Here is a 23,796-nt window from a genome sequence, read left to right on the forward strand (position 1 = left end):
GGATAAGTCTGTGGCTTCTGCTTTACAAGACATCAACCTTGCTGACATTGAGTTTTCTCAAGAGGAACACCTAGAAGATTTAGACACAACTTTGGCTCGTAGTCTTTGAGCTAATAAGAAAGGGATTTGTTCAATAGGTGAAAGCCAATCTCCTTGAGAATCCTTATGTCACAGTAGTATAGATTTTTATTAGTGTTAGGGCTAACCTGACGTAGTGTAGGCATGACTGATCTGTTCATCTGCTGCTAATGCAAGGGAATGTGTTGGGATCAAAGCTTGAGATAAGTCCCTGGTACTTCAATTTCCCTTTAGGCCAGGTGGCATTGGGAACATGCCAAGGACAGTCTGAGGGCCTGGCAATGAGCCACTTTTTCTTACTCACAGAGCATCAACCACTCTTTTGGACCAGACACCTCTTTAAACTCTGGTAGTGGTGTTCTATAGCCTGTCCCTGCCATAATTCTTCATGACTCCATTGACCTTAAAGGCAAAGGGTTAGCATAAAAAAAGAAAGAATCACAGTAACATTTTTTTTCAGGAAGAGAAGGAAGCCCAATAGTCTGAGAGGCCAAAATCCCATTTCCTGGGACCCAGCATGATGAGTGTATTCCTGCTGCTCTGCACCCTCATGGTTGCTTAAACAAGCTTTGACTCCCACTCTTTGTGGTGTCTTATGCCTTTACATTTTATGTATGCCATTAAAGATCTACCCAATGTAAATGATTTAACAAAAATTAAGTTTTTGAAGCACAGTTTAGATGTTAGTTATTCCCTTGGCTACATAGCCAGGTTTCATAACTATTATACTTTGTATGGGATAGGAGTCTTCTTTAGGATCAACACAGCCACAAATCTAAACTGTAATCTTAAAATATTCTTTAATCATGTTCTGTCTCTCCAAGACTCTGTGGTTCTGTAGATTCTCCATTTTCTTTTCCTGATGAGAAAAGCACATGGGAGAATATTCAACAGGAAATCATGCACCTTGTTGTGGGAAGTCCCAAAATATTTTGGAACCATTTTCAATACTAAGTTCTGGATGAGGAGTTTTCAGAGCATGTAGGAGTCTTAAAAATGGGACTTTACACATCCAGTTCCATTCCCCAGCAACCCAGTAGAAAATCACAGCTTTGATCTTTGTCATTAAAATTAAAGTTAATATGTTGTTTAAATAGTTACAGTCCAGCCCTCAACCTCTGTCTTCTTTCATGGGTTGTCAGTGGAAAGAGGGCTTGATTTCAACTTTCCACAGTTTTTCCTTCTAGTTTCTGAAGAGTCTTTGCTGTGGTAGTTTATGGAGAGAGCTCTGCTGAGGATTAGCAGTGACTGTAGCTGTGGCTGGCTCAAATCAGACCAGGAGAGGGAAGTATCTAGCTAAATTCTGGCCCATAATTAATACATTTGAGGAAATTGTGTTCTGCTCACGAACATTCCTTGAGGAAATAAAGATTAAATTTGTTGAGTCAATTATTCACTGCAAATTATTCACTCAGCTTCACTTGCTATTCTGAGATTTCTGCAATATCTGAGTTAGATGGCACAGGGAGACACACAGCCATAAAATCACAGGCTGAAAGCAGGAGTCCTTTCTTGTTCAAGATATGTCTTCTTTTAATTAAAATAAACAGACTAAGACACTCTGGGCTTGTTTAGTATTAGGGAAAGCAATGTAGAGCCCCAAGGTATCTTTGAGTCTCCAGTTAAACTTGGACCAGTTTTGTCTGACAGACAATGAAAAACGATTTGCTAATACAGAGAAAGTCTCATTTCATTTGCTTTTTGACAGGTGGCCAGTGTGTTAAACACTTCAATCTACTTCACTCCCTACTTTCTAGTTTTATCAGAATAATCAAGCATTGAAAGGATAAGTTTACTCTTGCAGTTTAGTCTGGAAGTGATCTCTCCTCTCAGGGAAGGCAACTGGATGGAGCCCCTGAGGGAATATGATACCATGTGGGAGGGAGGCACATAAAGCACTTGAACATCCAGGACCATTCATCACAGTCCATTCATTAAAAGTGAGTAATGATAATAATAAGCTGTAAGGGATGTTGCCTTTTATAAATATAATGACAGTGAGAATCATTCTCATGGGGTCATCTTAATTATTTTTAAGTGGATAGCCTTTTTGCCTGTACGACTTTCCAGATAAAAGAGTGACATTGCCTGGTTGTTTCAGGATAGAGGAGTCAGTCCAAGCCCCATAAAAATTACCTGAAAAACTTCTATTGATTTCACTGGGATTTGGATCAGATTCAAAGTCCAGCAAGGAAATGGAATAACTTACATGCAGTCCGGTCCAACAGAATACTAAGTATAAGAATTTTTCTTTAAATTTTACACAGGTACTCATTCCCCTTTGAAAAATTAGCTTCAAATACAGAGGATATAAGCACAGAGCTTATTATTAATTTTTAATTCAAAAGGGGTCCTTTCGAAACTTAATGGTTAACTAATTTAAATGAACTTAATGTTATATATGTGTGATTTTCTTCACTTTGTTACTTTTTAAAACTGGTGGGTCAACCTTCCAAGGGCAAGAACATAATCAGGTCAGCCTTCAAGCTGCTATAATTTTTCTGATATGTGGATGAGGAAAGGAAATAGATATGGGTGGGTACTATATCTCTTGAAATAGCCTCTTTCTTCCTGTTTAACAATAAATATTCTACAGAAAGGAAGCTCATATAATACTCTTCAGCTGAGTTCCCATTTTATTAATCATGAAGATTTTAACAGTGGCCTGAGACAGGAAATCACAGTCTAATGATCAGCAGAGTCTGATTTAATCCTCACATTTGGATCAGATTAAAAAGAAAACCAATATACTGCAATGTAAATCTATGGAGATAATAATCAAGTTTAATTACTGTTAAACATATATGCAGCTTTTGTAAAAACTTATGGCTCTACTGAATTACTAAGGATGATTAAATATCCATGGTAAAACCCCCTTCTGCTTAGAAACTTAAACTGATGTTTCAGGTGGTCTTTTCAAATATAGGGAAAAAATATCTCTGAGTTAACCATTATTATTAATTAATTAATTATTAATAATCTCTATAATTAGGAACTCTAATGGATATCTTATTTCAATAATAAAACCTTCACATCCAACTTTGGTTAAAATTAGTGTTGTTCTGATTAAAATGTGAAATTTCATGGGCTGAGGTTCAAAACAGTCCACTGCAGCCCACTAACCCAGAGAGTTTTGAGTCTGCATTTGACAGAATTTTGGTACCTTAACCCCAGTTCCTCCTCCCCTTCTTACCAACCCCCATCTCAGAAGGCCTTGAAAGGAAAACCTCATAATGCAATTAATGCATAACAATTATTCCTTCATCAGTCAGTTGCAGTCCATCCAGCTGCCCATCCATTAGAATCCATTTGATGAGCATGTCTTACCCCTCCTTGGAATAGACATATGGCAGAAGAGAAAGAAGTGTATTTTAAAAGAGCTTTTGTTCATGCCAAAATTATGAGCTAAGGCTGCTTAGAAAAAAATAATTTTGAAAAAATCACAAAATTTTGAAAAAAAATTCCCTTTTTTTTTTTCTTGACAGTTTTACTCCTGAATCTTTTTCTTTCAACTTACTAAGATATTTCTTTTACATATGTAGTAGCCTTCAGTTAAGATTTAATTGAAGCTCTGTGAGAAGCCTGAAAATTTGGGGGTTGAAACTGAGAATTTGCCTCCATTGCTCAGCAAATTTTGGGAATATTTCCAAGTTTCAAGGTTTGTGGCCCATGATTCACAACAAATAAATTTTACTTAGGATGCTGAAAACTTTTGTTTTTTCTCCAAGACCAAAAACTTCAAGCAAAATGAAGCAGGAATTTAAGCTCTTTTAATAGCTCCACTTTCTTTTAGCTTTTAGAATGGTTTTCAATGGTTTTCAGAGGCAGAAGACCTCTGCCATTTTCCTCAGCCTCTTTGTTTACAGTCTTCTGTAAGACTTGCCTTTTCTCCCAGTGACTTTTTCAGCAAATCAAGGAAAATGGAGGGTTGAAAAGTGCTCTTTCAGGGAGTCCCAGTTCTGTGATAAATGGCAAAAAAATTATTCCGCCATGCAAAAGAAAAGGATTACTTTAGATAATTCCCTTCTCTACCAAACAGCAACCCTTAATCTCATTGCTTTTATTACATTGCTGGAGAGCCAAGAGAGGATTGGAGGAGTTTGGGGCCAATTACACCCACAGTGTAGCTCACATCTGATATCAATAATATTTCTTGGCCCTCTGAATATCAGCACACCTTCTTCACACACAAGTCCCAGCACAGGTGGAAATAAAGGTGCACTTAGTCCCATAAGGCTGAGAGGGAAAAATTGAGACAGGAAAAGATAATTATTTTCTTGAGGTTGTCCAAAATCTTACTAAAAGATAATTATTTTCTTGAGGTTGTCCAAAATCTTACTAAGGCCTGATGGTGACACAGCAGCAAAGTTTTAAAGCATTTCTGCTTTGACCCTTGCCCTAATTTTCAACTCATCTCCTTGGTGCACCTCTCTCTTTCTTGTCCCCGTCACTTCCTCCCTTCCTTCCTCACCCCCTCCCCAAAGGAAGAATTCAGTTTGCTCCCCCATGCCACAAGGCAGCCGTGTGAAGTCACATCCTGATAGAATAAGGAACTGCATAACCCATGCACACGTCCGGAGTGCCCTCCCTTGCACTTAGTTTGGTTACAAATTCACAGCAGTTGCACGTCCAGTGGATTAACCTGAGCTAAACATGCTGAAGAGAAAACCATCTAATGCATCTGATAAGGAGAAAAGTCAAAAGCCAAAGGTAAGAATTAATTACCAATTAATTACCAATTAATATTAATTACCAATGAATAATAATAACAGGAATTCTTAACAATTTTTAATACAAGGATTTCCTCTTAAATCCTAGCTTCAGGATTTTCATATGTGCTTGCAAGTACCTTGGTGCTATAAGCTCAGGAATCTGTTGCATATACTCACTTTATAATAGTAAAGATCCAGTTCAAGGAATCCTCATTGTGAAGCTGTGCTAAAGAATTCTGCTGCAGGACTTTGTTGTTTTATGCTCTGCATCAGTCTTTTAGGAGATGGGCAAACAAAATTCCCTTTCTCCATTTCATCTATGACAAAACCAATGATGTCCCAGAAAGGAGTATGAGAATCAGTGAAGAATTAGTAAAGCTATTAAATTTGTTCCTTATTTTAATAAATTTGCTTTTGCATCACCATAACCACAGGAGAAGAGGGTACTTGGTAATCAGTGCTTGTCATTTTAATTTCTCTGGGAATCATTAAAATATCAGCCTGAAAGAAATACTGTAAGCAAATTGACTATGCACTACACTGGACATTTTCCAGAATCTGGAACTGTAAGAAAGGAACTGAGAGTTTTGTAGGATGCATGAGGATGCATCTGATGCTCAAAATTTATTTTCAGTCCCTGGACTGAGTGCAAAATGACCTGTATGCATTGTATTGTACAAGTATTGTAGAGTATTGCAAGGCTGCAGTGCAACAGCTACTGCTCAACCTGAGTACTTCACTCTCCATTTCTGCCTCAGTTTATCAGTGCTGACAATTTAACAAAGAGATTAGAAAAGCCTTTTAGCACTTCTCTGCTCTCAATAACTGGTGTTTCCCAAATTATAGATCCACCTTCTCATTGTTTGGGAATAGACATCCTTTAGTGACTTCTGTGTCCTGAGAGATTACTGCAGACACTGTTTCAGCAAGGAGGCCTTCTGATTTACACAGCATTGGCTTTTGCAAATTGTGCTTGCAAGTTTAGACCATGAATCATTAACAGTTGAAATTAACAGCTTTTTCCATGGATTTGAACTGATTTTGATACCGTTTTCCCCCACATTTTACATTTTTTTTAAACATCGCACTGGTTGGTTTGGCATGCATTTTTTCTGCTCATTTATTATACTGTGTTTTAATGGCAGGGAAGAATTAGAATTAATACCTAATTACATTATCGATTAAACAATAAATGACCATGAAAGTTTCTGGGGATGGGTTTTGTTTTCCCTGTCTGTAAAATATTTTCAAAAACCAGATTTGGCCACTCTCTTCTTCCAAAAAAAGGCATTCCTTAACAATTGTCTGATTTTTACTTTTAAAGGCCCTTTTCATACAGAACTGTGTAAACTTTCCACAAGGAGAATGCCTTTGCTGAATGTGCTGCTCACAATCAGGGCAGGGAAGCAGACGGTCCCACGTTGCATAGAATAGGAATCTTGGCTTGTTGTAGCATGTTTCAAAACTTGTCCCAGGGAAGCAACGTAAATACTCAAGTTGCTTAATGTTGAGTTGGGTAAGATGGGACACAAGTCCTCACCTCTTGGAGAAGTTACAGGATTTCACAAGTGACCTCTGTAGGTCATGTCCTGGCCGGCCCTGCTCTGTGCTGGCCACATTTGGTACCTCCTCATGCTCACATGGCATGATACCATTGCCACTGGACAGGTCTTGGGCTACCTCACCTTGCCTTTAGGCCACTTAGACATCCCAGTGTCTCCAAAACATCCACACAGACCTGTGAGAGAGCCATAAGGCCTGTTTTTCATTTTAAATGGTTTTCATTTTAAAATCAGGTTTGCAGCCTTAGACCCTCAAGGAGGACACCAAAAAGATCTTTTTAGGTAATTGAATCTTAACCATGGTGACCACTTGTCTTTATCAAAACTGTATGTATTTCTGTGTGTTAATTAGAGTGTTTCACCAATATTTTCTTTTTAGCCCTTTTGGTTTTATTACTTTCTAATGTGAAGAATACTGGCATGAATTGATGCCTTTTGATAAAGATGAATGAGTATCACAGAGGGCTGGTGTTAAAGCCTTTCTCAAGGCAACTTGTTGTCCCTGTATAAAACCCCTCATGGAGGTGAGTAATTCAATGACCAATGCAAGAGTAATAGAGGTTCAGTATCTCGCTGTTCACTGTGTGCAATACATTTACTTTATTTGCTATTGTGGTACTTAAGGGACTTCTGCAGATGTGCTAGATGCTGCATAGACAAAAATCTATTTTAATGCTCTCAGTGTAGACTATGAAAAAGTTAATCTATGCCACAAAAGAATATTTTTGCAGGAGTTTTTTGCCATGCAGCAAAATTTCAGTAGTGCTAAAGCCATGATAATAACTTCTTTGAATGTCTAGCAGCTCTTGTGTATTCATGGATATGCATATAACTACTGAATTTATTTATATAAATAAACGTTCATTGTCAAGCAAAAAGACATCTAAAACAGGTGTCATTCCAGAGAAAACTGGGAGAGAAATGAGGTAGAAATGTATTCAAAAGAGATACTGGAAGGATTCTGATCCTTTGAAAATGTTTATCATTGTAGCTGTTCATAGTAGTGCACATTTATACCTTGTATAACAGCTTAGGAAGCTGAATTATAAAGGAAAAGTCTTAAGGGTTAAAAATACCCTGCTTAATGTTGAAGAAATTCTACCAATTGAAGAGCTAAGCTCTCTGTTCCAAGCCTATCTAATCAAACCTATCTGTCTACCCAGGACCTTAAGTGACTTTCTATCACAACAGAACGTGTGCATCTCCCATCCTTCCCTTCAGGGAGTCCTTACCTGCCCTCCTTTCATTTCTGCCAGATGAGACATGGCTTGGTTTTCACAGTGTAGCTGCTCAGAGCTGCAGAATTATTTGTGGGCAGGTGAGGTCAGACAAAGTAGGTCTTGCACAAAGCCCTGAGGTCCATGGTCACGCCGATGGCTGGAGTGGCTCACTGCAGGGACAGCGTGGGGCTCCTGCACTCCTGGAGCACGGCAGAGAGGGAAAGCAAGTGGGAAAGGAAATGTGTCCTAAATGTGCTTCAGCTATGGGTCTGTGCAGTCTGTCCCACCACCCCTCAGAGAGCTGGTGAGGAGGAGGGCAGTTGATTTGGAGGATGAAGGAAAGAGCCCTGAAGTCATCTGGATTTCAGCCTCTCTGAGCCTTATGATGTTACAGATGTCAGTGTATCTGGGGAGCAGAATGCAGCAGATTTAAAATGATAGTAAGAAAAAAACACTCTAAGAAATTATGCAGGTTCTAGTCTTCTCTTTTGTACACCCTTCAGGCAGCACCATACAGATAAAACCCCATTAAAGCACTTCACAGCTCTTCTTCACACTGTTTTACACATTTGTCCAGGTGCAAATAATCTGTAAAACATCCCTGCATTGTCTTGCCCACTTGCCAGCACATGTAATGTGCTGGGCAGAACCTACTCCTTTCTGTCTCTCTCTTCCCCATTCCTCCGGACACAGCAAACTTGAGAACTGCCTGATGATTCTTGGCTTTACTTCAACATGAAGCAAAGACGACTTTGTGCCATTTTTTCTAGCTTGACTGAAGAAAGTCTTGTGTCATTATTCTACATGACAGTTGATCTATGTTTATGCTAAAGGTTTGAGACGTTTTTGTTTCCTTATTCTGCTTCCAAATGCACTTGGTGCTTTAAACTCAGTTTACTTCTGGTGTGTAAGACAATTCAGGGTCAATGCCTCTGATTTTGTTTAGGCAAAAAGATGTCCAAGCTTCTAATTAAATCAATATTCGCTTACTTAGGTGATAAACCATTATTTGTTTTCAGCGTTATGAGAAAAGACTGGCAAATCCAATGGGAGGAAATATTTTAATATGCAAATTTGTTCCCCAGTACAATTTCATACCAGTAATTTTACTTTTTATAAGCTTAAATGAAACTCTGACATTGCAGAAATCAATGCACATTTTTACCATATTCTTAAGGCCAGATTTTCACCTATTTATATTTTCTCCACAGAAGGCCTGATCCTGATTCTGACTTAAATGAATAAATTAGCTGTTATCCCATTGATTTCAGCAGGATTATCTGAGTAAAATTTATTGCTTGCCTAGGTGTTTGGAGCCTGTAATGCAGGCAGAAGCTATAAGTAAGTTTTTTGGAGCCGCATTTTTCTCAGATGTTGGCTTGTGCCTCTCCAATAGGGAATACTTATTAAAGAAAAGAAAATAGAAAATAGGTACAGCAAACCTAAACACCAAAAATAATTTGAGACATAATTAGAACTTCTGTAGGACAAGATTTGCAGTGAAGAGATTGCTTGGTGTTAATGAATATTAACTAGGATTTATCCTTGAGTGGGAAAAGCTGAAGGTTTTAATTTTATTTCAAAGGTAAAGACTGATAGAGTTATGAAGTTTTATATTCTTTTCTTTCCCCCTGAAATTTTGAGTGCATAATAAATGAGGCAGTGCTAATGTCACAGATGCTAATTTTCACAACCATGACTGAAGTGATGTTGGTTTCCATTTGCATTTCATTCTAACAATGATGCGAGGTGATGAGCTGATGATAAGCTGTTTTCACCGCACTGCCCGCTGTGCAAATTTATGCTTATAGGCAAAGATGACACATAGTTCTGTCATTAAAGGGCTTCACTGCATTGCCTCTTGAGCAAAGACTGTTTGTCAAAATCCATTTGAACTCTGGTAAATAAGCAGGAACAGATGACAACATCTGGGAAGTATTTTTAAGAACCTGGTTTCTGGTGTAAATACCTGTGGGCCTTTAGTGGGGGGGATTAGAGAAAAATAATGATACTTGTATAAACCATGTGTGTGTAGATGGGGAAAGGAGGGATTGCAGGTGACACTTCAGAAGGTGTTTTCTGTCTCCCCTAGGCTTCATAAAATACTGGAACAAGGTTAGAGTGAACTTTGGGTTATTTTCCTTGTGTGAGTGGGCGGTTCTACAATCGTATTACTGTTTCTTTTACTTCTGCTTTTTTTTTTTTAATTTATATTATCATCATGCTTCTCGGTCATTGGCTATTTATTCTTTATTTTCATGAGCAGCTTCAGAAAGTTGTGTCTTAATATATATGTTAACATATTCATCTAGAAAGCTATTGAGATTTGAAGAATTTTGTTTTCTCAGCAGGAAGTAAAGGTCCAGAGTGAGGGGAAAGAACCGTCATCTCTCATCTGGCCCTGGGCAGGAGGCTGATTAGGATGACCAGACTCTCCATTTTGATGTTCACATCAAGACATAGTCTCATTGAGGACTCTCACAACTCTTGGCTAGCTTTTGTTACAAAGGAAAAATTATATCTGTGGCCTGTTCCAGTAGTGATGTAATTTGTGTGTTCCCTTGATTAAAGCACCTTTTGACATTTTTGTCAACTTTGCACAATGCTCATTTAATTTCTCGCTTCTTCTCTAGCTTGATTTCCTTTACTAGCCAGGCTCAAGTCCTTAACAGCAGAATATTTTAAACAAATGAGAGCAACCTTCTAAAGGGAATATTTACACATTAATATTAATTTTGCTTACAGTAACAAATCCAGGGTTTTGTTTGTTTTCTTAAGCAAGTAGGAAGATTTCAAGAAGTCTGCCTGAATCACCTCATCCAGGCATTTTTAGAAACCAGACTATCAGCCACAGCATTTATAACTGTGCTCTCTGATAAACACCATAGCACAACTACCAAGGTGACATAAATCAGCATTAGTTGCCTCCTAATTCTTAAGAGTTGTTTAAGAGCAGTTGACTTACTGAGTTTCTAGGAAAACCAAAATACCTCAAAGTAAACATTGGTTAGGATACCTGTCATTGCTGGGAAAAAAGCAGTAACAATGTATGGGCAAGACTGGCAGAGGATGTGGCCTGCAGTTTCCTGTACTTCAATATTCATCTAGTAATCTATGTCACAGCATAAATTCAGACAAATGCTGTTATAAAACCATCACTTGGCAGCTGTAAAAGCACCTTCTGGGTGGCTACAAACACTTCAGCCAGAAGAATCAACCTCTTGCTATGTGGGTAGAACCTGCTGTGAATATCCACTCCTGAGAAGGGGAAAAAAGTCTTCTGGGCCTCTATAATTGCAATATCCTTTATGCTTTCTCCTCTGAAAGGCTGCAACAAAGACAGCAGAGTTACTCCAGTTGTTAGAAACAGTTATACTCTGTTCCACACATTGGCAGTGTCAGTGGTTTTGCTCAATATTTGTTGCTTGGCACCAGGCTACAGATTATATATGCTCTGAATATTTAGCATATCATATATCCTTTAAACCATCCTAATGGAAAACTGTTTCATCAATCAGAGGTGTGTTGCATGCATATTGTTATTCCAATGTAGATGAATGATCGCTTATCTTTTTTCTAAGTGAAATCTCTTTTGTATTCATGATTACTCTAACACTTGTAGCTTTTTTTTTTGAAATATTATTCCACTTACAGTGCACCCAAGAGCATGTTCTTACTATTTTTCTTCTTAAATCTGAGATGAAGTTCCAGCCTGTGGAAAAGTTTGGAGACTTCTTCAGGGAAGCTTCTTCTTTGACTATGCACAATATATACCTTCCTGCCACTTTTCCTCTCCATTACTTTCTTTAGTTTATTCAATGAATACACAAAATTCTGTATAATGACTTCTCCACAGAGTCTTCAGGCTGCTTAATTGCCACTCATAACATCTTCTGTCCCCTTTCTGGAAAGCTGAATGTCAAGAGCAAAGGATCTTCCATCTCATCACCCAGCACTAAAGATGACTAGTGTTCTCTGGCAAGAAGTTCTAGTGACCTGCTGGTTTGCACCATTATGTCTTTTGGGAAGAATTTTAGCCCTTTTCTACCCTTCTATGTCTTCATCTCTTTTATCACCTTCACAAGAACAGCCATGTAATCTAACACTGCTGAACTTGATTTCTATGAGGTGCTGAATGGTCACTTCCTCGAGAACTGTAAGAATTGAGTTCCTCTACTTGTCCATGCTGACCTCATCAGAAGTGTGGTAGGTTTGCTGTTCTTCCAGGTATATTGAAGGACAAATGGTACATGAGTCCCTAAATACTTGAGTACTTGGCTTTAGGTTTTTCTCCAGTGTTCCTCATGGCTTTTCCAGGGAGGGGATAAACACCAGAGGAGCTCTGCTCAACCAGAAAACATTCTGCAGTTTCATTCCTCCACCATTATGTTTGAGACAGAGATGGGGATGTGTCACTGACAGGCTGCGGCCATGAGATAAAGAATTCAGCTTCACTTAGTGACAGCACAGCCCAAAACAGATGTGTAAAGAGGGGACAACACAGTGGCCAAGCCAGCTGAGTGAGCTCACGTGGCTTCTCTGCTGCCTGCACCTATGCAAAGGGGACGCTCGGCTCCAGCACTCCTGAACGGTTTCACTGGCCACAGCTGTGCTTTTTGCTCTTGCACTTCTGCCTCTCTGCCTCCTTCTTTAAGATCAGATGGAATGTTCAAGAACCACTTCAAAAAACTGGAAAGGGGACATGGTTCATTGATGGTTAACAGCTCAGAACCTGTGGAGAGGGTGCATGAAATGACTGATGATGGTAGAGCAGGCATTCAGTTCTAGCACAAGCATGTGCTAGGGCTATGCTGATGCTGGCTATTGGCATGTTTGCATTATTTTCTGCCTGTTCTCTATAATGGAGTTTACATTTGCCTGACTAATATATATTGGTAATTGTGGTAAAATGTTTAAAAATATCTTTGTGTCTGTGATTTTAGCCAGTATCTGGAGGAATGGGAAGAGGCAACATCTTCCTACCCCTTCATGACAGCTTAAAAGGAGGTAGCTGGTAGAGTTCCCTTTGCACTGATAGGGCTGATTTCAGTAGGATTTGGAGTATGTCCACAAATATGGGGCTCAAAGAACACCTCAAAGCCCTCACTGCTGTCACTGCCTCAGGGGCAGCACCTCACTGGTGAGCATCTCTCCACTACGTGTGGTTCTTGTGGAGGCTGCAGGAGCAGGGAAGGGGGAAAATGCTCAGTCTCACTCTTCTCATGTCTCAGAATGAAAACACACTTCAGACACTTGGTACACTTGTTTTTCATGAAATGAAGGCGTAGTTTTCCACTGAGCGTGATCATAACAACCCATACCACAGAGATATTCAAACTGAGAGAGGGGAATTAATTACTGGGTACCTTACTGGTACCTCCATGAGCCATTAATTGTATTAATTCCTTTTCTGGAGTGACCTGAACACTTCCAAATCATATGGAAACCCTGAGGGGGCAACCTTCTTTCAGCTTCCACACAAAACCAAAAATTTGCTGAACTTATGAGTTCAAAATTCCCAGGAGCATATTTAGGATTCCCAGGCATAAATTATGTGAGCATGTCCAGTTTTTGAAGCCTGAGAAGGTGCAATGAAGTGCCACGTGTGTTTTCTTCAACTGGACAATAAGGATAACTTTGGCCTGTGGATGACAATAAGCCAATGCTGGAACACAACCATTTGACAAGGGAGGACACAAGAAAGAGCAAAAATGGTGACCTAGTCTACATCTCAAAGGAGTCAAAAGTTAACTCACTGTAATGAACATGATATTTTATTTCTTTGTTGTTGTTTTTTTTTTTTTGCTTTGTTTTCCAATAAAAATGTGATTTAAATAAATGGACAGATAGATCTGATGAAGCACTCAAATTCACAGTGACTGATGATAGATACTGCACTGAATTTTGCTTCTCTACTGTAGTGAATCTCCATTAAGGCAATTTCAGTTAATCTCACTATGGATTCATTAATCAAGTGTAGTCAGGATGTCTGAAGAGAGATAATGAGGGGGAACAATGGCCTATTGTTTGGATCTTATTCTTCAGCTAGTTATTTTGTTTATCATGTTCCATAATATTTTTACCCTGATAAATAAGTTCCAGTTTCAATTAGTTACCATAACAGATGACTAGGACATCTTTACTTACAAATTCAAAATCATTCCATAAATAGATCAATTCATTTTGTGCTCTCTTTACATCACATGCCTATACAGTATCAGTTAACAGTGAAATGGAAACAAGGTGGACCTGTGCATTTTAAAATTTCCTCCCTTTATCCAAAGATGCAAGCATCCATGGAGATAAAGTCCCTAATCCCACATCTTTTTCTCTAAGCACTAACATCCTGCAGTGTCAGCAGTCCTTAGTGTCTTCCAAAATTTCTCCTCTAAAATGCCCAAGAAAAGATTTGTTCATTTTTTACTTACTTTTTACTCATTTAGAATTACATACTGTATATCTGCCCCACATAAAGCTGTCACTATATTACTTAAAAAAAAAAAAAATAGTTGAGGTTCTAAGAGCCCAGTGGGTTTGGAGACTGCTGAAGATGGGAATGTTTATAAGCTCTGTGATATTAACTGCAGCACTCAACCTCAGGTGACATAAAGCATGCAAAAAAGAACTTTCTGTCAGTTTTATTATTTCTAAAAAGGTTCCCCTTGAAAGAGAAGAGTGACCTTGCTCTGCTGAGCTGACATATGCCACTGAATTAATGGCTAGGCTTTGCTGTAGGGAAGCTTGCAGAAACATTACAACTCCAATGGCTGAGTTTGCTGCGAACATTAATCAGAGGAACCAAGATGATGTATCAAACACTCATTTAAAAGTAATAAAAACTCTCTTTCTGCCCCCCTCCCCCAAGTTTCTTAGAATTAGCTTATTGTTGGTCATTACCTGTTGTCAAGGGTAAGGCTGCAGTAGGGCAGTGAAACTCGTGTAAGGGCTTTCTGAAGTTTGCTTACTCTTCAGAAAAAGAACAAGCGAGCTTTTGGGACGGTCAGACTTGACCGTGGCTTAGAGGTTATTTTTTTAATCTTGCTATTATCTGGAAAGTCGTTTGAAGGAACACCTTCCACTGAGCAGCCACGTTCCCACCTCTCTGCCAGAGCACACTGGTTGCCCCATTTGTGGGTGTGCTGGCCAGGCATGGGGGTCCCTGTAAAACTGAACCTTTGGGGATGGATTCTTCTCATCTCCTCTTCTGGTTTGTATTTTTGTCATCACTTAAGGCAAACTTGTTTGTGAGTAATTTCACACAGGAAATCCAGCAAAACCCTGCAAGGTCAGGATGTAGATAACACGCAGCATTATTAAAATCATGCTGTTTAAGTAAGCAGGAAAGGACTTTAATTGAAGCTGCTAGGTGCTTTGGTTTTAAAATGTGAGAATTTGTCTGTGAATTCAGCGGGTTTGAAGAGGAGGAAGTTTCAGGAGAGGAAAGAAGTTGGTATTTAAGGGATTAAAGATCAAAGCCTGCAATGCTTATGTAGTGTTTAACCAGCCTTTACCCAGGCAGTGCTCCCCTCTACTGCAGTGATGGTTTTGTGGAGGGTGGATTTCAAGGCTCATCCCTCGTTGTTTCTGCCCATGTGTAAATGAAGGGTAGAAAAAGGATAGTGGGGAGGTGGAAGCGCACATCATGCCAAATCCTTAACTGTCATTTTCATAGCTCCTCTGAGCTTGTCACACATCCTTAACCTTCTTTTAAAGTCATTTTCTTTTCATGGTTTTGTGTGCCACTGAAAGTCACTTTTAATTAAATGTCGTATAAATAATAAAGTCTTAATTACATAATTATTGCAAATACCTGTGTGCACACTCCCAGAACTGGACAGACTGCCAGAAGAGCACTAGGAGTGACTTTTTTCACTGGCAACTGAGAGTACTCTGCAGCAACTGGGCAGGAAGGATGGTGCTCAAAATTCAGGGTCAATGTGCATTTAAAGAAAGTGGAGTCAGGTCCCTTTCCCTCCTTGCACATTTTGCAATACTCACTTGCACAAAACTTTCCGAGTCTTAAGACTGGCATTTCTTAAATTGCTTCCTTATTTAGTCCCTCACAAAGCTGTTTAATGAACACAGCACTTTTTTTTTTTTTTGCCAGACCAAACTGCCTCTTTGCTCAGATGTCCTACATGGCTGCCCCTTCCAGAAGAAGACTTCCAGACCTTGCAAAAAAACCCCACCCTGGTTTAACTTCAGGAACAGCAGTTCTGCCCTCCTCTCAGTTGCCCCAGTGCCTGCCCAGGGCAAGGTGCCCCTGGAAAGCACTGGGGACAGGGTTTCTGGTGGTGACTCCAACTGGGTTATTGGGAATTACATGCCTCGTGGCAGAGGGGATTTAGGGCTGAGAGACTGAGGCTGGCACCACTTATAGGCCCTGATAAAACAGCTGCTCAGTGTTTACTTTGGAGAGTGCAGTTTATTCACCTGGAGGAGTGTTAGTTATGATTAACTCATTTTTTACATTCAGTTTTGCTTTTCCAGTCCTTTTCCTCTGTTAAAATTAGGGTGCTTGATCTGATGGTGGCAGTTCTGTTCAAAGTCCAGTTCGCTTCCCTCTCTCCCCCACCTCCATACAGCTACTGAACACCAGGCCATGATAACAACCAGTCTTTTATAGAGTCATTTTTAAGCCAGTTAAAAATGCCATTTTAGTAGATTGCTCTATTTGAGTTAGCAGGAACAAGCTGTATCTTTTTTATTGCTTTTGACTGGTGAAGTGCAAGGTTTAGGCCGTGTTTCATGTGGGCTATAAAGTTATATTAATGTGCTGGTTAGTGGTCAGAAGTTCTGTATGTGTAACTAATGTGTAAATAGGAAAAATTCCCTGTGGTACAGAGGTCATGATGTTTTCTCTTTTGTTGCTTCCCTTACCCTTTGGAGAGTCGCTTAATCTTTTACACAAATTCTCATTTTTTCTACAGAAGTGAGGATTTTTTTTGGTGGTGTGGTTTATGGTTTTTTTCCCACAGAACATCCAAAAAGCTATAAATTGCTATCTTGCCATCTGGGAAAGTAGGAGACAATTCCTTTGATTATCTATGCAAGAAGATAAGCTAGCAGAATGGAAATATTCATCCCTGCTTGGTAACTCTTTCATTCTCAGAGTGGTCTCCTCCTTCTGAAGGGACTGGAACCATCAGGGAATAGAACAAATGAATCAAATCCTCATCTCCACTTATCTCCATCAATCAGAGCAGCAAGAACAGGCTAATCTCTTGAGGGCTGCTGTGTCTGCTTTCAAAAAAGAGGGAAGAAGACAAGTGTCTGTGGCAGGCAAGGAAATTGAGCAACATGCTGAGCTCCCTTTTTATTACTTCTAGTGTCCACGTTTGCCCCTATACAGCTTACATGGTTTGGGTAGTCTAAGCATGAATGGAAGGTAAAAATTAAAATTCATGGAGGAATTTGAAGAGATTTACATGTGTGAGAGGGCCAGTACAAAGCCTTTGACACATGCAGGACTTAAAAAGATATTTTGAATAGGACTTGAAGCAAAATATAATGGGCCAGAATTTATGACAGCAGGCAAGCACATTGCTGAGCAGTGTGAATTGTCCAAAGAAAAATATGGGATGAATATGTCCCATCATGATTATTTATCGGGATAACTGCAGTCAGTTTTGGCTCAAAGGTTGCTTTATAGACACAGGGAAGCTCTGACTAGCTTGTCACAGACAAGAACTTCTCCTATGGTATGTCCTACAAGAAAAGGAGGTTTCATAAGAGAAAGACATGGATTGCAGAAGTTGTTGTTGTCTTATTATTTGCATACCATACCATATTATTTTCTAGGGAAAATGATAGGCTATTTACAGCCTAAACCAGACAATCAACTGCAGACTGTCCAAATTAAAATAAACAACAATTACATTGCACTTATCCCTTTAAAAGGATGTTTTAAAGTTCCTGGATTTCAGGGAATAAATGATATAGGAGAAGGACGAATGTTTTCAAATACTTAAAAGTATCTTTTATATTTTCTATTATGTTGGTTTGGAATACTGAATGGAAAGAGATGAAAGTTAATGTGTTGATTTATAGAAATTATTTGATCAGTCCTTGTGCGGGAAAACAGTTGTTTCTCCCTCTGCCCATGCCTCCATTAGATTTTACTGAGCAAATTCGTATTTGCTTAACATATCCCTGGGTAGCTCTTGCATGAATTGAGCCAGAAAAACCACTTAACTTTATAGGATGCTGAATCCTGGTATCAAAAGTCAATAGCATATTTTCTCTTAGTAGCTTTGCATTTACTTTAAAAGCTTCTCTTCACCTGGAAATAAGGCCTGTCCATATCTTCACAAAGTAGGTGTTCCCTGACACTAATGCAGTGACTGACACTACTGAAAGTAATAGTCCCATTCCCTTTGCAGCCAGGAGCTCCTAAATCTGCTTTGCGTTATCAGTATAATGGGGTTGGATACATTTTTAAAAGGTGGTGCCTATTGATTACTTAATGGAAAAAGTTAGTATAGAGAACTGCTGAAGCAGCCCTATTCAGTGCTCTCCAGTGCAGCAGCACCATTATCTAGAACAGTGGAAATCATCCTGTAACCCTTATTAATATTTAATAAGGATGAAGCAACACTGAAGTACACTACCAAATAGCCCCAGGCTCCTGCACATGTAGGATATAAGGTTGTTTCGAGGGTCAAAAAAGAATAACTGCTCAAGCTGTTTATAAGTAAGACCAATGCTAAACAGTGTTTTCCCTCTTGTTCCTTTTAAACTATTTCCAGCACATCTGCACTTTAATATACACTTATTCCTACTAGACATATTGAAGTGTTGGAATGCAACAGAAAGGTCAGAGTGTGTTTAGAGATTGCTGAGACAATTTTATACTTTCCTTTCCCAGTACTGCTGTGAATCCCAGGCTCCCCTCTCCCTCCTGCTCTATGCTGCAGGGCACATTTGGCTGGGCTGACAAGCTAGTCAAAGGTGTTAATCCTGTCTAATAGAACCATAATCCTCAGGGCTGTGTTTTTATATCATACTATTGAGCTAACCCCTTGTCACAGGATGTTCTTCATCTATTTAATAGCAAAGATCTTTATGGGAATTTTAGATAAAATAAAATGTGCAATACAAATTGTAATGTTCAGTTTCACAATGTAAAACCAAACAAATAAACCACAATGTTTAGACAACAGAGATTTTACAATCAGTTAGGAGGAGAGCTGTGTGATTTTTATATTTTCTTTTTTTTTTCCCCTCAGTGAATAGTAAATGTCATTATAATTGTCCAAAAATATTCACAAATCTGGGTCAGTTTCTTCAAATAACCTTTGGCTGGAAATATTTTTCAGGTTAGATGTGCCCAGAAATATAGGGTGGGGCGAGTGGGTAAAAGAGGATGTTATTCCTTTAAACTGCACTGCTTAGAATATGGGAATATGACTCTGCTCAGGCTCCCACTGCTATGTCCACATTCATTTTTTGGGGGAGGTAGCAGAACTGGTTAATAAATAAGTTTGGGGAAACAGGGAAATACATCAAGGAGAGATTTCTCCTTAACTTCTCTGGAAGCTGGTCCATGCCAGCATTAAGCGTGCCTGCAGTGTGAAGGCAGGCAGAGGCACTGGCTCCCAAACCAGTCCTTTGCTCCTCCTCTTTTGTTGCCCAAAGGATGTTCTACCTCTGTTGCTTCTGGGGCTGCTTCATGACAATTCTTGCCTGGTGGAGAAGATTTGAACTCTGCAATAGGAAAGCTGGGAGGTCACAAGCCTTTTGAGTCTTGTGAAGTGCCTGGATTGACAGCAAAAGGAGGGAGCTGGAGATGCCAGGTGAAGAGTGCACAGTGGGTGCTTTAGAAATCTGGGGGAGATGAAAATGTGACTCATGCGGCTGGGGGTGGGGGAAGAAAGCAATGGAACAAGGAACTAGTTTGGCTGAAATCACATCTTTACAAAGTGGATATGGGCAAGGTAAAAGGATGAATAACTACAGGAAAAGCTGTAGCCCAGATACTCTGAAATCACTTATTAAATCAGACAGAATGTATTTATTTTGTGGTTTGAGATTTTATTGCCTCATGTATAATAGTGAACCCTGTTCAAGAGCTCTCATACTGCATTAAAGATTTTCATTTAGTATGGAAGAGGGAAGTACTTAAAAAACCTGAAGTCATTCTAGAGCTAGCTGTGAGTATTGGTGAAGACATAAAAGCAAGCTTTTAAAAACACTATAGAGTGGATAGATGTCCAAATTCTGGCTGTTTCTAGGGCCACACTTAAAGGGACTACCAACTTGGCATCCATGCCAATTTTATGCATTTTGCCCCCGTGGGCAGCGCAGTGTCGGGCAGCTCTGCCTGGCATGTCTGACAGGTATTTCTGTATGACCCCACTCCTCCAAATCTGCTGTGCCACTTCCCTCCTTTCCATGCCATTTATCCACATGCAGAAAGAGTACAAACTAGGAGGAAGTCAGAGCAATCCATTCACCATCTCTTAATAAGCAGCTCAGGTGATGCAGCTTTGTCAAGTAAAGCTGTTGTATGGCAGAAAATTGTACCCATTTATGTTCAAATATTTGGATTTTTAATTGGGAAATTGAGAAGAAAAGCACAAGGCCTGCCTGATTATTCTGTTACTTACTCCCTCTGCAATGTGTGCATTTTGGATAAGATGTATTCATAATCCTCATTCATAATCCTGAGTCCTGGCTCATTCCTGATGATAAAGAACCATAAATTGTCTTCCCAGCCGAAAAAATACGTTGTATAAATTGCCACAATTTACACCACCAAAACCAAGTCTATTGCTTGTATCATATTTATGATGACACCTTTTTTTTTTTGAAACTCATAAATAAGTCTTTCTTACCTGCAAATAATGCATGTTTATTTACATACATAAATAATGTGAAATGGATGTAGAAGAACTCATAATCATATCCATTACCTAATTAGTATTTGAAGCAGTATTGTTTCTCTTATTTTTCTACTTCTGCCTGTACAGTCATAATTTTTTTCCCCTACAGTCACCTCATATTTTGTTTCTAGCTGGATGTAGCAGTTCATGATCCACTGATATGGGAGGGATTTTTAACACCAACAGGTGGCTTGACAGTTTTTTTTAAGTCTTAATAACACAACAAAGCAAAACAGCACCAGTGAGTCAAGGTTTGTCTTCTCTTCTTTTTCAGCGCACGAGCAGCTTTGGGAGCTTTGACCGTTTCAGGCATCACTCAATATCAAAGACAGATGATTCAGCTGAGGTCTGTAGGACACAAAGTTTGAATTTCTGCAGTTCACTTCCCATGACAGTTATGCAAAAACTTTGGAAAGCTATTGTGAAAATTTTGCAGTGCTGAGAACTTGTGTACCTGCATCTGTTCACTGATTGAGGCCTTGACAAAAAAGCCAAGAGAATCACACCTAAACTAAAGTGCTAAACTTTGGCACTTTGATGTGAAAATAGAAACAATTAATAAAAAAAGTGCACTTCACATTGGTGCATGCCCAAAGTACCCAGCACTTTTCAAGTAACCCACATATGTGTCACTTTTGTTTTCAAGACCCCTGTGAAAATTCCCTCAATTCTTACTGATCTTAGGGACAACAAATAATGGGAAATAACATTACCTACCACAAAATATATTTTCTTTCTGTCATTTATACATAGAGTATTGTGCTGCAAACCTATTTAGGTACACAGTTTCCAAGGAAAATGCCCATGACTGAATATTGTCATGCTAACTGTGTTAGTGCCCTTAATATTTCCCCATAATTTCTGTTTCACCTTGCTGTGTTTTATTTTCGTGCTGAGTTATTGCTTACTTTTTGATTTCAAAACAGATATCTGAGCTGGAGACTATAAGTGACATTGGGGAAGCAGTACAAATCAAAGCAGCAAACAATGGAGGAAGTCTGAGTAAGAAAATGAGAGCCATTTCACTTACCATGAAGAAAAAGATGGGTAAAAAATACATCAAGGCACTCTCTGAGGAGATGGTAAATATGGCCTAAGAGCCTTGTGTTTGTTGGAAATACATGTGAAGTGAAAACATTACATGCATTTTTTCTGTTCATGTTTCAACTGCCCTTAGCTGTGACAAACCATAAAACCAGGGTAACAGCACATACTGAATTAAGCCAGCTTTTGGTATGTACCTGTTCTTTCATGTGCATTTTAGTGCACATGCAAATCACACAGTAAGGGCCCAAGAGAGTCATAAGACTTTTGCTTCATTTAATTTTGCTTTTTCATCAAGGACCATTAGTATGAGCAAGTGTGTATGAGCACAAAAACCATCCTCATGTGGACACAAGGGAGTATTGGTCAAACCCAATCATCAATCTGATGCTCAGTTTGTACAAAAAGCTTCATTAGAAGAATTTATTTCCCAATACAAGAATTATTTCTGAAGTCCACTTTGTAAAGATCAGCCAGCATCCTAAAGAATTCCAACTCAGACACCTTATCTCCTTTTACCTTATCTAATCTTAGTGAAACTATCTTTATTAAACATAAAAAACATAATCTTGCGCATACTGCGAACCCTGTTTTCTCAGTACTTTGTATCAGTAAATTCCAAAATTTAAAAGCATAAAGAAAAAAACTTGTCACACTTAACAATCCTAAAAAATCTAGCTAGTCTGCATCCTATCATCTCATGTGTCAATATCAAGTAAGTAAGGAAAATCAATGAGGAAAGTCACAAGTAGAAAATAATTTTTCACAGGATACCTTTAAATACCTTTTGGAGGACCAAGACAAGGGCCTGTATTTCATTAATTTAGTTTTCTTTTATTTTTTTTTCTAAAGTGCAATCAATGATCTTTATATTACATTTTTATATTTCCTTTCTGCACACTTAAAGCAACAATTCCCATGACAGAAATTCAATGGATTATCTGGTTGGACACACATGTAGCATGATCTTCCTTCCTGCAGGAGATGATGACAATCAATACCAGCATGCTGATTAACCTGTTATGCTGCTGGCTGGTGTAACAAGCACAATTCTTGTTGAAAACCAGTATAGTTCTTCATTTCAGTGCTCTGCCTGACATGTGCCTGTATGGATCTCTGCTTCACACATGCACTGTCATCTTTGCTTCATCACCTAACAAGTGAATAATTTTTCCCCAAATACAATGTGCTGAAGGAAGTTCCAGTTGCATCAGGATATCACATGCACTGGTAACATGATGAATTCTACTGAAAAATCCCTCCCTTTGAAAGATCTATTTCATTTATCAGTTACATTGTCTCTAACTTAACTGTGACTGAAATATGGATCTTATTGTTTTGAACAGGCTGTGATTCCTGAGGTGTGATTTACTGGGATAAACTCAAGGGGCCAATTTCATACACCATTAGACTTTGTGAGAGAAACATGTACTTGTTAATTCTGAACTGCCCTGGATTTTGAGGGCAGGGTGAATGCTGGGCAGTGTGCTGAGCACGGTGCTAGAACACACCAGTGCCCTACGTGTGTGCAAGCTGTCCCCAGCCTGCCACCAAGCAGCCACCATCTTCAGAAGTTCAGTGTAAAACACAGCTGTGTCAGCAGCTCTTCACCACCTGCTTTCAGAACTGAGCTTTATATTTCCTTCTCTGAGACAAGCAGACAAAATCTTATCAGGCTGCCCACAAATTTCCCATTGCAAGCTTAGCTCTGCCATGGCATGTTGTAATGTTCCTAGCTTAGCTGTTTGAGCAGAGGGGATGAAGTGAGTGGGGCAGAAACAAGAGGGATTTTCTCTAGGATCATAAAATACTAGGGGTGATTGTTGGGCATGGTTAGTACCAGGCATCAACTTCTAAAATACCTTCTCTCACAAAGGAGGTCTTAACAAAGTGCAACAATGAGCTGATCTCCATTGGTGCTTTCAAACAAACAAACAAAAAATCTCTAAAATACATTTCTTGGAGGCTAATATTTGATTTTTGTGTTAAAGAATGAAGAGGGAAAAGATGACGGTGATCCTGGTGGTGGAGCACAAACGGAGAAGGTCTCCCTAAAAACCAGTGACTCTTTGGAAAGTCTCTATAGTCTGAACAGTGGCCAGAGCTCATCTAGTAAGTACAAGACACCTATACTTCTTATTCAGTCACTGGATCAATATAGTTATTGCTTATGTCTGTGGAATCAGAGCTGGTGATCAAAAATGTGATGGTGGAGAGCTCTTCATTCTGGCAGACAAAAGTGTAATTTGGTTAAATGGGTAGCAGCTAGGGTAGATATACATCTATCCAGAAATAA

The 23,796-nt window shown here is 39.1% G+C and overlaps 1 protein-coding gene across 4 annotated transcripts in view; it reads left to right on the forward strand.

Annotated features, from left to right (window-relative positions):
- The window catches only part of SAMSN1 (SAM domain, SH3 domain and nuclear localization signals 1), a 90,651-nt gene that overhangs the window by 51,988 nt on the left and 14,867 nt on the right, over window positions 1–23,796 (forward strand). For 3 of the 4 annotated variants that reach the window (XM_085556642.1, XM_085556545.1, XM_085556597.1), the window contains 3 exons: window positions 20,731–20,802; window positions 21,383–21,538; window positions 23,492–23,612. In XM_085556642.1, the coding sequence (XP_085412768.1) occupies window positions 20,731–20,802; window positions 21,383–21,538; window positions 23,492–23,612 (349 nt within the window). Of the gene's footprint in view, window positions 1–4,420; window positions 4,789–20,730; window positions 20,803–21,382; window positions 21,539–23,491; window positions 23,613–23,796 lie in introns of those variants that run through there. The other variant, XM_021532461.3, reaches the window with a different exon arrangement.

This window comes from Lonchura striata, chromosome 1 (genome assembly GCF_050655825.1).
Source record: "Lonchura striata isolate lonStrDom1 chromosome 1, ASM5065582v1, whole genome shotgun sequence".
NCBI lineage: Eukaryota > Metazoa > Chordata > Aves > Passeriformes > Estrildidae > Lonchura > Lonchura striata.